This window comes from Notolepis coatsorum (assembly GCF_963971535.1).
Source record: "Notolepis coatsorum genome assembly, chromosome: 1".
NCBI classification, from domain to species: domain Eukaryota; kingdom Metazoa; phylum Chordata; class Actinopteri; order Aulopiformes; family Paralepididae; genus Notolepis; species Notolepis coatsorum.
The window spans coordinates 97,874,284-97,889,004 of NC_140165.1; the positions used below are offsets into that span (position 1 = coordinate 97,874,284).

Genomic DNA, 14,721 nt, shown 5'->3' on the forward strand with positions numbered 1-14,721 from the left:
TAGTCTGTACCCACCTGGTGCCAACCTACTGTAGTCTGTACCCACCTGGTGCCAACCTACTGTCCTGTAGTCTGTACCCACCTGGTGCCAACCTACTGTCCTGTAGTCTGTACCCACCTGGTGCCAACCTACTGTCCTGCAGTCTGTACCCACCTGGTGCCAACCTACTGTAGTGTAGTCTGTACCCACCTGGTGCCAACCTACTGTAGTCTGTACCCACCTGGTGCCAACCTACTGTCATGTAGTCTGTACCCACATGGTGCCAACCTACTGTAGTCTGTACCCACCTGGTGCCAACCTACTGTCCTGCAGTCTGTACCCACCTGGTGCCAACCTACTGTCATGTAGTCTGTACCCACCTGGTGCCAACCTACTGTCCTGTAGTCTGTACCCACATGGTGCCAACCTACTGTCCTGTAGTCTGTACCCACCTGGTGCCAACCTACTGTAGTCTGTACCCACCTAGTGCCAACCTACTGTAGTCTGTACCCACCTGGTGCCAACCTACTGTAGTCTGTACCCACCTGGTGCCAACCTACTGTCCTGTAGTCTGTACCCACCTGGTGCCAACCTACTGTAGTCTGTACCCACCTGGTGCCAACCTACTGTAGTGTAGTTTGTACCCACCTGGTGCCAACCTACTGTCCTGTAGTCTGTACCCACATGGTGCCAACCTACTGTAGTCTGTACCCACCTGGTGCCAACCTACTGTAGTCTGTACCCACCTGGTGCCAACCTACTGTCCTGCAGTCTGTACCCACCTGGTGCCAACCTACTGTCCTGTAGTCTGTACCCACCTGGTGCCAACCTACTGTCCTGTAGTCTGTACCCACCTGGTGCCAACCTACTGTCCTGTAGTCTGTACCCACCTGGTGCCAACCTACTGTCCTGTAGTCTGTACCCACCTGGTGCCAACCTACTGTCCTGTAGTCTGTACCCACCTGGTGCCAACCTACTGTCCTGCAGTCTGTACCCACCTGGTGCCAACCTACTGTCCTGCAGTCTGTACCCACCTGGTGCCAACCTACTGTCCTGCAGTCTGTACCCACCTGGTGCCAACCTACTGTCCTGTAGTCTGTACCCACCTGGTGCCAACCTACTGTCCTGTAGTCTGTACCCACCTGGTGCCAACCTACTGTCCTGTAGTCTGTACCCACCTGGTGCCAACCTACTGTAGTCTGTACCCACCTGGTGCCAACCTACTGTAGTCTGTACCCACCTGGTGCCAACCTACTGTAGTCTGTACCCACCTGGTGCCAACCTACTGTCCTGTAGTCTGTACCCACCTGGTGCCAACCTACTGTCCTGCAGTCTACCCACCTGGTGCCAACTTACTGTCCTGTAGTCTGTACCCACCTGGTGCCAACCTACTGTAGTCTGTACCCACCTGGTGCCAACCTACTGTAGTCTGTACCCACCTGGTGCCAACCTACTGTAGTCTGTACCCACCTAGTGCCAACCTACTGTAGTCTGTACCCACCTGGTGCCAACCTACTGTCCTGCAGTCTGTACCCACCTGGTGCCAACCTACTGTCCTGTAGTCTGTACCCACCTGGTGCCAACCTACTGTCATGTAGTCTGTACCCACCTGGTGCCAACCTACTGTAGTGTAGTCTGTACCCACCTGGTGCCAACCTACTGTAGTCTGTACCCACCTGGTGCCAACCTACTGTCCTGTAGTCTGTACCCACCTGGTGCCAACCTACTGTCTTGTAGTCTGTACCCACCTGGTGCCAACCTACTGTCCTGTAGTCTGTACCCACCTGGTACCAACCTACTGTCCTGTAGTCTGTACCCACCTGGTGCCAACCTACTGTAGTCTGTACCCACCTGGTGCCAACCTACTGTCCTGTAGTCTGTACCCACCTGGTGCCAACCTACTGTAGTCTGTACCCACCTGGTGCCAACCTACTGTAGTCTGTACCCACCTGGTGCCAACCTACTGTCATGTAGTCTGTACCCACCTAGTGCCAACCTACTGTAGTCTGTACCCACCTGGTGCCAACCTACTGTAGTCTGTACCCACCTGGTGCCAACCTACTGTCCTGTAGTCTGTACCCACCTGGTGCCAACCTACTGTCCTGTAGTCTGTACCCACCTGGTGCCAACCTACTGTAGTCTGTACCCACCTGGTGCCAACCTACTGTCCTGTAGTCTGTACCCACCTGGTGCCAACCTACTGTCCTGTAGTCTGTACCCACCTGGTGCCAACCTACTGTCCTGTAGTCTGTACCCACCTGGTGCCAACCTACTGTCCTGCAGTCTGTACCCACCTGGTGCCAACCTACTGTAGTCTGTACCCACCTGGTGCCAACCTACTGTCCTGTAGTCTGTACCCACCTGGTGCCAACCTACTGTAGTCTGTACCCACCTGGTGCCAACCTACTGTCCTGTAGTCTGTACCCACCTGGTGCCAACCTACTGTCCTGCAGTCTGTACCCACCTGGTGCCAACCTACTGTCCTGCTATCTGTACCCACCTGGTGCCAACCTACTGTCCTGTAGTCTGTACCCACCTGGTGCCAACCTACTGTAGTCTGTACCCACCTGGTGCCAACCTACTGTCCTGTAGTCTGTACCCACCTGGTACCAACCTACTGTAGTGTAGTTTGTACCCACCTGTTGCCAACCTACTGTCCTGTAGTCTGTACCCACCTGGTGCCAACCTACTGTCCTGTAGTCTGTACCCACCTGGTGCCAACCTACTGTAGTGTAGTTTGTACCCACCTGGTGCCAACCTACTGTCCTGTAGTCTGTACCCACCTGGTGCCAACCTACTGTAGTGTAGTTTGTACCCACCTGGTGCCAACCTACTGTAGTAGTTTGTACCCACCTGGTGCCAACCTACTGTCCTGTAGTCTGTACCCACCTGGTGCCAACCTACTGTCCTGCAGTCTGTACCCACCTGGTGCCAACCTACTGTAGTCTGTACCCACCTGGTGCCAACCTACTGTCCTGTAGTCTGTACCCACCTGGTGCCAACCTACTGTAGTCTGTACCCACCTGGTGCCAACCTACTGTCCTGTAGTCTGTACCCACCTGGTGCCAACCTACTGTCCTGCAGTCTGTACCCACCTGGTGCCAACCTACTGTCCTGCAGTCTGTACCCACCTGGTGCCAACCTACTGTCCTGTAGTCTGTACCCACCTGGTGCCAACCTACTGTAGTCTGTACCCACCTGGTGCCAACCTACTGTCCTGTAGTCTGTACCCACCTGGTACCAACCTACTGTAGTGTAGTTTGTACCCACCTGGTGCCAACCTACTGTCCTGTAGTCTGTACCCACCTGGTGCCAACCTACTGTCCTGTAGTCTGTACCCACCTGGTGCCAACTTACTGTAGTGTAGTTTGTACCCACCTGGTGCCAACCTACTGTAGTGTAGTTTGTACCCACCTGGTGCCAACCTACTGTCCTGTAGTCTGTACCCACCTGGTGCCAACCTACTGTCCTGTAGTCTGTACCCACCTGGTGCCAACCTACTGTCCTGCAGTCTGTACCCACCTGGTGCCAACCTACTGTCCTGTAGTCTGTACCCACCTGGTGCCAACCTACTGTAGTCTGTACCCACCTGGTGCCAACCTACTGTCCTGTAGTCTGTACCCACCTGGTGCCAACCTACTGTACTGCAGTCTGTACCCACCTGGTGCCAACCTACTGTACTGCAGTCTGTACCCACCTGGTGCCAACCTACTGTCCTGCAGTCTGTACCCACCTGGTGCCAACCTACTGTAGTCTGTACCCACCTGGTGCCAACCTACTGTCCTGTAGTCTGTACCCACCTGGTGCCAACCTACTGTACTGCAGTCTGTACCCACCTGGTGCCAACCTACTGTCCTGCAGTCTGTACCCACCTGGTGCCAACCTACTGTCCTGCAGTCTGTACCCACATGGTGCCAACCTACTGTAGTCTGTACCCACCTGGTGCCAACCTACTGTAGTCTGTACCCACCTAGTGCCAACCTACTGTAGTCTGTACCCACCTGGTGCCAACCTACTGTCCTGTAGTCTGTACCCACCTGGTGCCAACCTACTGTCCTGTAGTCTGTACCCACCTGGTGCCAACCTACTGTACTGTAGTCTGTACCCACCTAGTGCCAACCTACTGTCCTGTAGTCTGTACCCACCTGGTGCCAACCTACTGTAGTCTGTACCCACCTGGTGCCAACCTACTGTCCTGTAGTCTGTACCCACCTGGTGCCAACCTACTGTCCTGTAGTCTGTACCCACCTGGTGCCAACCTACTGTCCTGTAGTCTGTACCCACCTGGTGCCAACCTACTGTCCTGTAGTCTGTACCCACCTGGTGCCAACCTACTGTAGTGTAGTCTGTACCCACCTGGTGCCAACCTACTGTCCTGCAGTCTGTACCCACCTGGTGCCAATCTACTGTAGTGTAGTCTGTACCCACCTGGTGCCAACCTACTGTCCTGTAGTCTGTACCCACCTGGTGCCAACCTACTGTAGTGTAGTCTGTACCCACCTGGTGCCAACCTACTGTAGTGTAGTCTGTACCCACCTGGTGCCAACCTACTGTCCTGTAGTCTGTACCCACCTGGTGCCAACCTACTGTCCTGTAGTCTGTACCCACCTGGTGCCAACCTACTGTAGTGTAGTCTGTACCCACCTGGTGCCAACCCACTGTCCTGCAGTCTGTACCCACCTGGTGCCAACCTACTGTCCTGCAGTCTGTACCCACCTGGTGCCAACCTACTGTCCTGTAGTCTGTACCCACCTGGTGCCAACCTACTGTCCTGTAGTCTGTACCCACCTGGTGCCAACCTACTGTCCTGTAGTCTGTACCCACCTGGTGCCAACCTACTGTAGTGTAGTCTGTACCCACCTGGTGCCAACCTACTGTCCTGCAGTCTGTACCCACCTGGTGCCAACCTACTGGCCTGTAGTCTGTACCCACCTGGTGCCAACCTACTGTCCTGTAGTCTGTACCCACCTGGTGCCAACCTACTGTCCTGTAGTCTGTACCCACCTGGTGCCAACCTACTGTCATGTAGTCTGTACCCACCTGGTGCCAACCTACTGTACTGTAGTCTGTACCCACCTGGTGCCAACCTACTGTCATGTAGTCTGTACCCACCTGGTCCCTATTAATCGATTAGTCGAGATGTAGATGTATCCATCAGTGGACCAATTGCATGCTTTTGCAGAGGACAAGAAGCCTTCAGTCGACTCCTTCAGACATTAAGCACCCCCACAGCCCAAATGGAATAAAAATAATCTTTCTTTTCTTTTAAATATTATACTTTTTTTTCTTCTTTTTTTTTAGTCCACCAATATTCGACTAACGGCAAATTCTGGCCAATCATAGTCGACCATCCAAATCCTTAGTCGGGGACAGCCCTATAATGAAGTAGTGAAGCTGAATGCATGACTGCATCACAGGACGGTAATGTGAATGGGGAAGTGCCGTGCCTGTGAGCCGCCACTAGGGGCAGAGTGAACGGGGAAGTGCCGTGCCTGTGAGCCGCCACTAGGGGCAGACCGGCAGAGTGAAGTGCCATGCCTGTGAGCCGCCACTAGGGGCAGAGTGGATGGGGAAGTGCCTGTGAGCCGCCACTAGGGGCAGCGTGTCACTACCGTAAGTGATATTGCTGATCATAGCGGCACTTCGTGTCTGAAATACTTTGCACATTTGAATGAAAGTGTGCAGGAGCAGATGTGTCCGAGACAAACCCCTCAGGACAAAGACAGATCGTCCAGCTTGTTTATTGACACTTTCAGTTCCCTGAGGAAGATCCTTTTGGCTTCAACATTATAAACATTATTGTTTACATATATGTATATGTGCGTGTGTGTATATCTGTGTGTGCGTATGTGTGTGTGTGTCTGTGTGTATATCATCATCATCAACCTTTATTTATTCTCAATTATAATCGAGGTCACCCTCAATTTCAATGTCGTCAAGACTTTACAGACATTTCAATGCAAACATTTCTACAATATAACATGTGCGTGTGCGTGCGTGTGTGTGTGTGTGTGTAATTCTCTCAGGTCCTGTCATATCATGCATCTGCAGCAGAGGAGGAGATGCGGGCGCTCCAGGTATCAGCGGTAAATTACAATTTATTATTTAACACCTACACAAACACACACTCGCGCACACACACACACACACACACACACACACACACAGACACATGCTTGCTTGCACATACATTAACCGCATGTCTAGTCATGCATTTTTCCCCCAATCACATAAATACACAAATACACGGGCGCACACACACACACACACACCCACACACACACACACACACACACACACACTGACAGATGTCGTCCTTCAGGGTCAATGGAAGAGGAGAGTGTGTGGAACCATAACGTAACACGACACCACATGGCTGATTCAGCAAGTAATCACAACCGTTTAACTACTTATGTGGCCTCCTCTCACACACACACGCACGCACGCACGCACACACACACACACGCATGCACATACACACACACACATGCATGCACATACACACACAGACACACATTCTCATATACACAGTACATTTCGCAGAGTACATTTTACTCAAACTGAGTAGAATTGTACTCAGTTTGAGTAAAATTAACTCTGCGAAATGTACTGTGTACACACACATACTCACACACGCACATGCATGCACACACAAACACACACATATACTCACACACAAACACATACATGCATGCACATACACACACACATACATACTCGCACATATATTTCTAAGATAGAAAAAAGGTTATAATAAAAATAACATGTTCCAAAAATTCACTGTTAGTGTTTATTAACAGTGCTACTGGAATTGTGTGTACTTCTCTTTCTTCCAGCATGGCTGGCTGCCTGTAACATAGCAACATAGCATTATTGTGTACATGGAATGGAAGAGACGATGGTTGCTATGTGCAAAACAACGGTTGCTATGTGTTGATATACAGTACGAGAAGTATATCAACAAAAATACAATAATTTGGTGTCTTTCAAGTTCTTTCAGCCTCTCGCTCTTTCGCCCCTTCTCTGTCTCTCTCTCTCTCTCTCTCTCTCTCTCTCTGTTTCTCTCTCTCTCTCTCTCTGTTTCTCTCTCTCTCCCTCTCTCTCCCTCTCTCTCTCTCTCCCTCCCCTCAGTGAACTATCCTCTGTTGGTTTGCCGCTCTTTTATTTCCTGTCTCTTTGTTCATGTTTCAGTGTGTTTGCTCCTCAGTGAATAACCTCTTGGATCTCTTTATCTGGCTTCATTCAGTTACATCACTTTCTTTTTCTACACTCGTCTAATTTCTTCATCCTCTCCACCACCCTCTCCCATCACACTCTGTCCCTCTCTCTCTCTCCCTCCCTCTCTCTCCATCTCTCTCCATCTCTCTCTCCATCTCTCTCCATCTCTCTCTCCCTCTCCTTCTCCCTCTCCGCCTCTGTCTCTCTCTCCCCCCCTTCTCTCTCTCTCTCTCTCTCTCTCTCTCTCTCTCTCTCTCTCTCTCTCTCTCTCTCTCTCTCTCTCTCTCTCTCTCTCTCTCTCTCTCTCTCTCACCAGTGCTACTGTGACATTCACATAACCTCTGACTGTCATGTTGTGATATACTAGTAGGGCTGTCACTTAAAAAAAAAAAAAAAAAAAAAAAAAATTGTAATGAATCCAAAGCAAAGCGGTATGTAACCAGAATCCTCTGATTATTATAACGAGCACCTCCCCCTCTGCAGCTGTTTGGCAAATGACACATTGCCACCACATACATCTGTCTGAACCAGTTACGCCAAGAGTATATTTTCACCCCAAATGCCCTTTTCCAAAGAGCACACTTTGTTTTCCCCTCCCTGTGATGTCGTCACCTACCTCACGCCCTAACCTAATTCCAGTGCCCTCCCAAGGGCATGAGGGAAAATAGGTATCTCTCTCTCGCAATCTAGGACACAGGATTGTTACTAGGCCACATGCTCCCTAGGAACCCCCACCACAGATCCAGATATAGCACGTAGTGTATGGTCGGCTACAGGAGCGTTAGGACAGTGACGCATTGTCTGATGCTCAGACACTATAGACGCCTAATTACCTTATTCACACTGACCGACTGAAACTGACTCTAGATCAGTACTACCTACACAATCAGACAGAAGCTACTAACCCTACTACCCTCAGTACCTACACAATCGGACAGAAGCTACTAAACGTAAATGTAATGTAGATGTTCAAAGTGAGTCAGAAGATCCTTAAGAACTTTTACTCATGCACAATAGAGAGCATCCTGACTGGCAATATCACCTCCTGGTTTGGGAATAGCACCGCACAAGACCGCAGCAGACTACAGAGTGGCCCGTTCAGCCGAACGCACAATTGGAGGTGGGCTTCCCACCAGGGTTCGAAATTAACGGGGGCTTGGGGCAAAATGCCCTCGAAAATTGACCAAATGCCCTCGAAAATCAGTTAAGGGGGGGCAATAAAAGCCCCCGACAGTTTACTAATTATATATATAATTATATATATGCTCTACAGTGCGAGCATTTCCCTCGTATTTGCCCCTAATAATATGTGTGTGTGCGAACCGGAAAAATCATTTACTTGCAGAGTGAAGATTACAAAACAGCTCCGCTGTTAATAGTTAAGAAACTGGACTGAAATTCAGTTTTTGGGTGGAATGCCAGGAGGGAGGGAGGCGGGGCCCGCTGCGTGTTACAGGGTGGGAGGGAGGCGGGGCCCGCTGCGTGTTACAGGGTGGGAGGGAGGCGGGGCCCACTGCATGTTACAGGGTGGGAGGGAGGCGGGGCCCGCTGCGTGTTACAGGGTGGGAGGGAGGCGGGGCCCGCTGCGTGTTACAGGGTGGGAGGGAGGCGGGGCCCGCTGCGTGTTACAGGGTGCTTGAGAGGTGCTGCCAGGAGGGAGGGAGGCGGGGCCCGCTGCGTGTTACAGGGTGGGAGGGAGGCGGGGCCCGCTGCGTGTTACAGGGTGGGAGGGAGGCGGGGCCCGCTGCGTGTTACAGGGTGCTTGAGAGGTGCTGCCAGGAGGGAGGGAGGCGGGGCCCGCTGCGTGTTACAGGGTGCTTGAGAGGTGCGAACACAGACGGACAGACGGAGAGCTCTGCTTTTCAGCAAGCATGCATAGTGCTGTGTAACATTAAGTTACACTGCTATCTTAACGTTAGCAAGCTAAGCATCTGCATAGCGCGACCTGTGTAACGTTAAGTAACTTGTGTTCGGCGGGGAAAGACCGTTCCATTTGTAACACAACTCCAAAGAATAACATCCAAATGATCCCGATGCGCATTTCCTTCATTCCACAGCGCTGAGCGTGCAACGTATTTCATTGATCGATCTGACAACAACACAACTTGCCCTCAGGGACAATCATATTTAATCTATTTAGATAGAGTATGTATGTATTATTTACAGATAATTGAAGGTACCTCAAAACATGAAACCAAGCCATGTCACACATCGTGTGTGTGTGTGTGTTACTTGAACAATTGTCACTCTGCTCCTAAATTTCTGTGCTCCTAAATTTGTATTTAGATTTTATTTATTAACATTTTATTTAGGAGCACATGTGCTCCTTGGGAAAAAGGTTAGCGTAGAGCCCTATATATGGAGACATTAACATTACGTTATCAAACATAGGGACGAAGACTGTAAAAAAAAGTGTCAACAATGTTTTATAATCTTTATGTTAATTTTCATTATAAAAATGTTGTGCCCCCGAAATACAAAAAAAATAATCAAAGACTCTAGCCACCCAAACAACTGCCTCTTTGAACTGCCTCCATCGAGTATTTTAAATCAAAACTCAAAACCCAACTATATCGCCTGGCCTTCCCTGACTCACTTTGACTCTTGCCGTACTTGTTGACGTGTTGTTCTGTTTTTCCTTTGTCTATCCGTAGACTTTTTTTTTTTTTATACTTTTCTTTGTTCTTAGCTTAGCTATGTGAAGCACTTTGGTTGACAAGCGTCATGTTTAAACGTGCTATATAAATACATTTGATTGCTTGATTGATTGATTGCTGCGGTCAGGCAAGTGATACCGGAGTCTCATGGCAAGCACAGAGAGACTCAGAAGGAGCTTCTATCCCCAGGCCATCAGGATGCTCAACGACAATAACACCATGTAACAAACCATCAAATACACTCACAGCACACACATCCACACGTACACACTCACTTTAAATAAACAACTCAATGTAGCACCCACTTTACCCACTTTAGACACTTTAACACACTTTATATTTATTGATAAAGAGATTTGCACTACAACTCATACCTCATTGCACCTTACCCTAAGTTGTACCCCATCCCATTTCTGCATTGTACTGTATATTGTATTGTAACTCAGTTACTCACCCCCCCCCCCCCCCCCCCCCCCCCCACTCTGTGTTGTATATATGTATATTGAACACTTTTGTTTACACTTGTTTGTGTACTTTTGACTTTCTATTTTATACTTATCCATTTTTATTTTTATCTAGCACACTCTCGGGAGCAGAAATAGGAAAACGCATTTCATATAAAAGTATTCTGTATTTTTGTATGACGACTAATAAAGAAACTTGAACTTGAATGACCTTAGATAGAGGTAAGACTGCTGCTTTTTGTTCTACTAAATGGAAATAGTCCATGGGTTGAACTGCCAGCACTGCATGAGAATTCCCTCACATTTTGGCAGATAGACCTGGTGAGAAGGGGAACGAAACGGACTGAAATTCAAAATGTCAATATGACCTTTTATTGGTAACGTAGCAGCTTGGCAGCTTCGGTGACATTTCTACATACTTGAGGCTTGAATCATTTATCCAGCGTTCAGTGGTATCGCTCAGCCCTGGAAAGTAACAGTGGCTTTCGAAAATTGACCTAAAATATATATATATTTGACCTTTAATCCTAATTAAAGTGAACTAATTACCTTATTTACAGACTGAAACTGACTCTAGATCAGTACTTAGAAAATTCCCCATTACCTACTACACAATCGGACAGAAGCTACTAACCCTACTACCCTCAGTACCTACACAATCAGACAGAAGCTACTAACCCTACTACCCTCAGTACCTACACAATCAGACAGAAGCTACTAACCCTACTATCCTCAGTACCTACACAATCAGACAGAAGCTACTAACCCTACTACCCTCAGTACCTACACAATCAGACAGAAGCTACTAACCCTACTACCCTCAGTACCTACACAATCAGACAGAAGCTACTAACCCTACTACCCTCAGTACCGACACAATCAGACAGAAGCTACTAACCCTACTACCCTCAGTACCTACACAATCAGACAGAAGCTACTAACCCTACTACCCTCAGTACCTACACAATCAGACAGAAGCTACTAACCCTACTACCCTCAGTACCTACACAATCAGACAGAAGCTACTAACCCTACTACCCTCAGTACCGACACAATCAGACAGAAGCTACTAACCCTACTACCCTCAGTACCTACACAATCAGACAGAAGCTACTAACCCTACTACCCTCAGTACCTACACAATCAGACAGAAGCTACTAACCCGTACCTACACAATCAGACAGAAGCTACTAACCCTACTACCCTCAGTACCTACACAATCAGACAGAAGCTACTAACCCTACTACCCTCAGTACCGACACAATCAGACAGAAGCTACTAACCCTACTACCCTCAGTACCGACACAATCAGACAGAAGCTACTAACCCTACTACCCTCAGTCCATACTGAAAATACCATACTGCTACTCAACCATCCACTTGCAGATCATTAATAATAATAATAATAATAATAATAATAATAATAATAATAATAATAATAATAATAATAATAATAATAATAATAATAATAATAATAATAATAATAATAATAATAACTTTATTTGTATAGCACTTTTCATACAGAAGTTGCAGTTCAAAGTGCTTCACAACAGTAAAAGATACAGGCATAAGCGAGCATAAAAAAAGATAGAGGTAGCAAGGTAATTAAGGTAAATCACAGTGTTTCACATTAGGATCTAGCATCCCAATAGGCCTCTCTGTTTACAGTTTCATTCAGTAATACAAAATAATAATAATAATAATAATAATAATAATAATAATAATAATAATAATAATAATAATAATAATAATAATAATAATAATAATAATAATAATAATAATAATAATAATAATAATAATAATAATAATAATAGAATAGACAGAGTAAAAAAAAGTGCGGTTTGATTCAGTTTAAAAATAGGCTAAAAATAATAAAATATAACGGACATAAAATAGTTCTAACATACAACAGGTTTCTAACATAACCAAAACATTACCCTCATTTAAAATGGTGTTGAGATGAATGGGGACAGAGATGATGGGGGACCTGTTAAAACAGATAGCAGGAATGATAGAGAGGTCAAATGATAAGAGAGAGAGAGAGATATAAAAAGAAGGAAAGAAAGAGGGAGAAGGTTGTTCTGTCAACATCTTTCTACCCTGTTTTCATCTATCTATCTGTCTGTCTGTCTGTCTGTCTGTCTGTCTGTCTGTCTGTCTGTCTGTCTGTCTGTCTGTCTGTCTGTCTGTCTGTCTGTCTTTTCTTTCTTTCTTTCTTTCTTTCTTTCTTTCTTTCTTTCTATTGGTCTCTTTGTCTGTCCATCTGTCCATGTCTCTGTCCATCTCTCTCTCGTTGTCTCTCGGTCTGTGTGTAGGTTTAGGCCAGGCTAGCAGATTACAGATAGGTGCAGACTTTGCTGATCACAGCTCATCCATTATTTATGGCTGCTGGCTACAGATCCCAATCATCCCCTGAGAAGTGTGTGTGTGCGTGCACGTGTTTGTGTGTGTCCTTGCATCTATATATCCATTAACACTGTCATATCTCCTTTTTCTGCTTTTCTCTCTGTGTGTACATTTGTGTGTGTGTGTGTGTGTGTGTGTGTGTGTGTGTGTGTGTGTGTGTGTGTGTGTGTGTGTGTGTGTGTGTGTGTGTGTGTGTGTGTGTGTGTGTGTGTGTGTGTGTGTGTGTGTGTGGTGTGTGTGTGTTGTGTGTGTGTGTGTGTGTGTGTGTGTGTGTGTGTGTGTGTGTGGTGTGTGTGTGTGTGGTGTGTGTGTGGTGTGTGTGTGTGTGTGTGTGTGTGTGTCTAAAGGCAGCCACAGTTCCGTCGGCCCAGACGTTACGTCTCCTGGACTTCAGCTTCAGTGACTTTGAGCTGTCGGATGCTGAGACCACCCAGGCCACCATACGCATGTTTGTAGACCTCAACCTGGTGCAGAACTTCCAGATGAAGTACACTGTAAGTACACTTAAGTACATTGTAAATACACAAAGTACACAGTAATGACACTGAAGTACACCATAAGTACACAGTAATGACACCAAAGTACACAAAGTATGCAGTAAGTGCACTGAGGTACTCAAGGCACACTGCAATTACACAGAAGTACATTGTAAATAGATTGAAGTACACAGTAACTACACAAAGTACATGGTAAGTACACTGACGCACACAGTAAATGCACAAAGTACATGGTAAGTACACTGAAGCACACAGTAAATACACAAGGTACATGGTAAGTACACTGAAGCACACAGTAAATACACAAGGTACATGGTAAGTACACTGAAGCACACAGTAAATACACAAGGTACATGGTAAGTACACTGAAGCACACAGTAAATACACAAAGTACATGGTAAGTACACTGAAACACACGGTAAATACATAAAGTACATGGTAAGTACACTGAAGCACACAGTGAATACACAAAGTACATGGTAAGTACACTGAAGTACACTGTGCATATTTAACACATTGTGCGCCAAGAATGGCGTAAATCGTTATTGCCCGCCATGCGTTGAATGCCAACAACGGCGTATCACGTGTTTGGGATCAATATTTAATTTTTTCGCCATGGCATTCATAATTCATCCAGCGTCCCTCCGGATCGCAGCCGGACCCTGTTCTGATATTGCAACGCCTCAATACCGCTGCCTGGTGGATGGTCGGGCGAGTTACACTCACGCCAAACCGGAAGTGGCGATCGGTGCATCGAGGAAATTCCTCCGCCAGAGATATATTGTGGCGTGGATCAATATACACACTCGAGTGCATTTGGATCGCTTTCTAAACGCAATAATCGATATGATTTCAGCGTTTATTGCGTCATACAAACCGGAAATGGATCTAGCAGATCGACGTCAAATAATTGGGATATTTTTCCTCCAGTCTCATCGGCGAACGGTAAGAGGACACTAACGTTACTTTCAGCTTGATTGTCCATTTCTTTGTTTGCAATCAGTCTGATCAATATATCAACCCATACTAAATAAAGCCGTTACTGACGATCAAGGAATAATAAACGACCCCCCCCCCCCCCCCCCCCTTTCCTTCACGCATGATGAAGCATAATGTATACCGATCATATACATTTAAATTTTTTTAATATAGCATGTATAGGAAAGAAACGCCAATCGATATCATATGCGTTTGGGCCTATAACTAGCGTTTTTGGAATTACAGCAGAAAAGCTTAAAAACATACTTATATTCTCGACGGTATTAACACAACAATGTATGAATGAAAAAAATATAACGTTCCCACGTCCGGAACGATAGATACCCGATGTTGAATGGGCCATAGTACATAGTACAGCATAATGCTTATACATGTCTGTCCTATTCTTATCAAATTAAGAATAAAAAATAATAACTATAAATATTATTCACACTTGTAACCCTCAAAAAACAGAAAGTGAATTACTCATTTGCATAGACCCCCTCACCACCAAACAAAAGA

The 14,721-nt window shown here is 46.8% G+C and overlaps 1 protein-coding gene across 1 annotated transcript in view; it reads left to right on the forward strand.

Annotated features, from left to right (window-relative positions):
• Positions 1-14,721, forward strand: part of pde5ab (phosphodiesterase 5A, cGMP-specific, b) — a gene marked incomplete at its 5' end in the record, with an annotated part of 195,044 nt that overhangs the window by 158,036 nt on the left and 22,287 nt on the right. The window contains 2 exons of the mRNA XM_084320619.1: positions 6,006-6,065; positions 13,072-13,218. Coding sequence (XP_084176745.1) covers positions 6,006-6,065; positions 13,072-13,218 — 207 coding nt within the window. The remainder of the gene's footprint in view (positions 1-6,005; positions 6,066-13,071; positions 13,219-14,721) is intronic.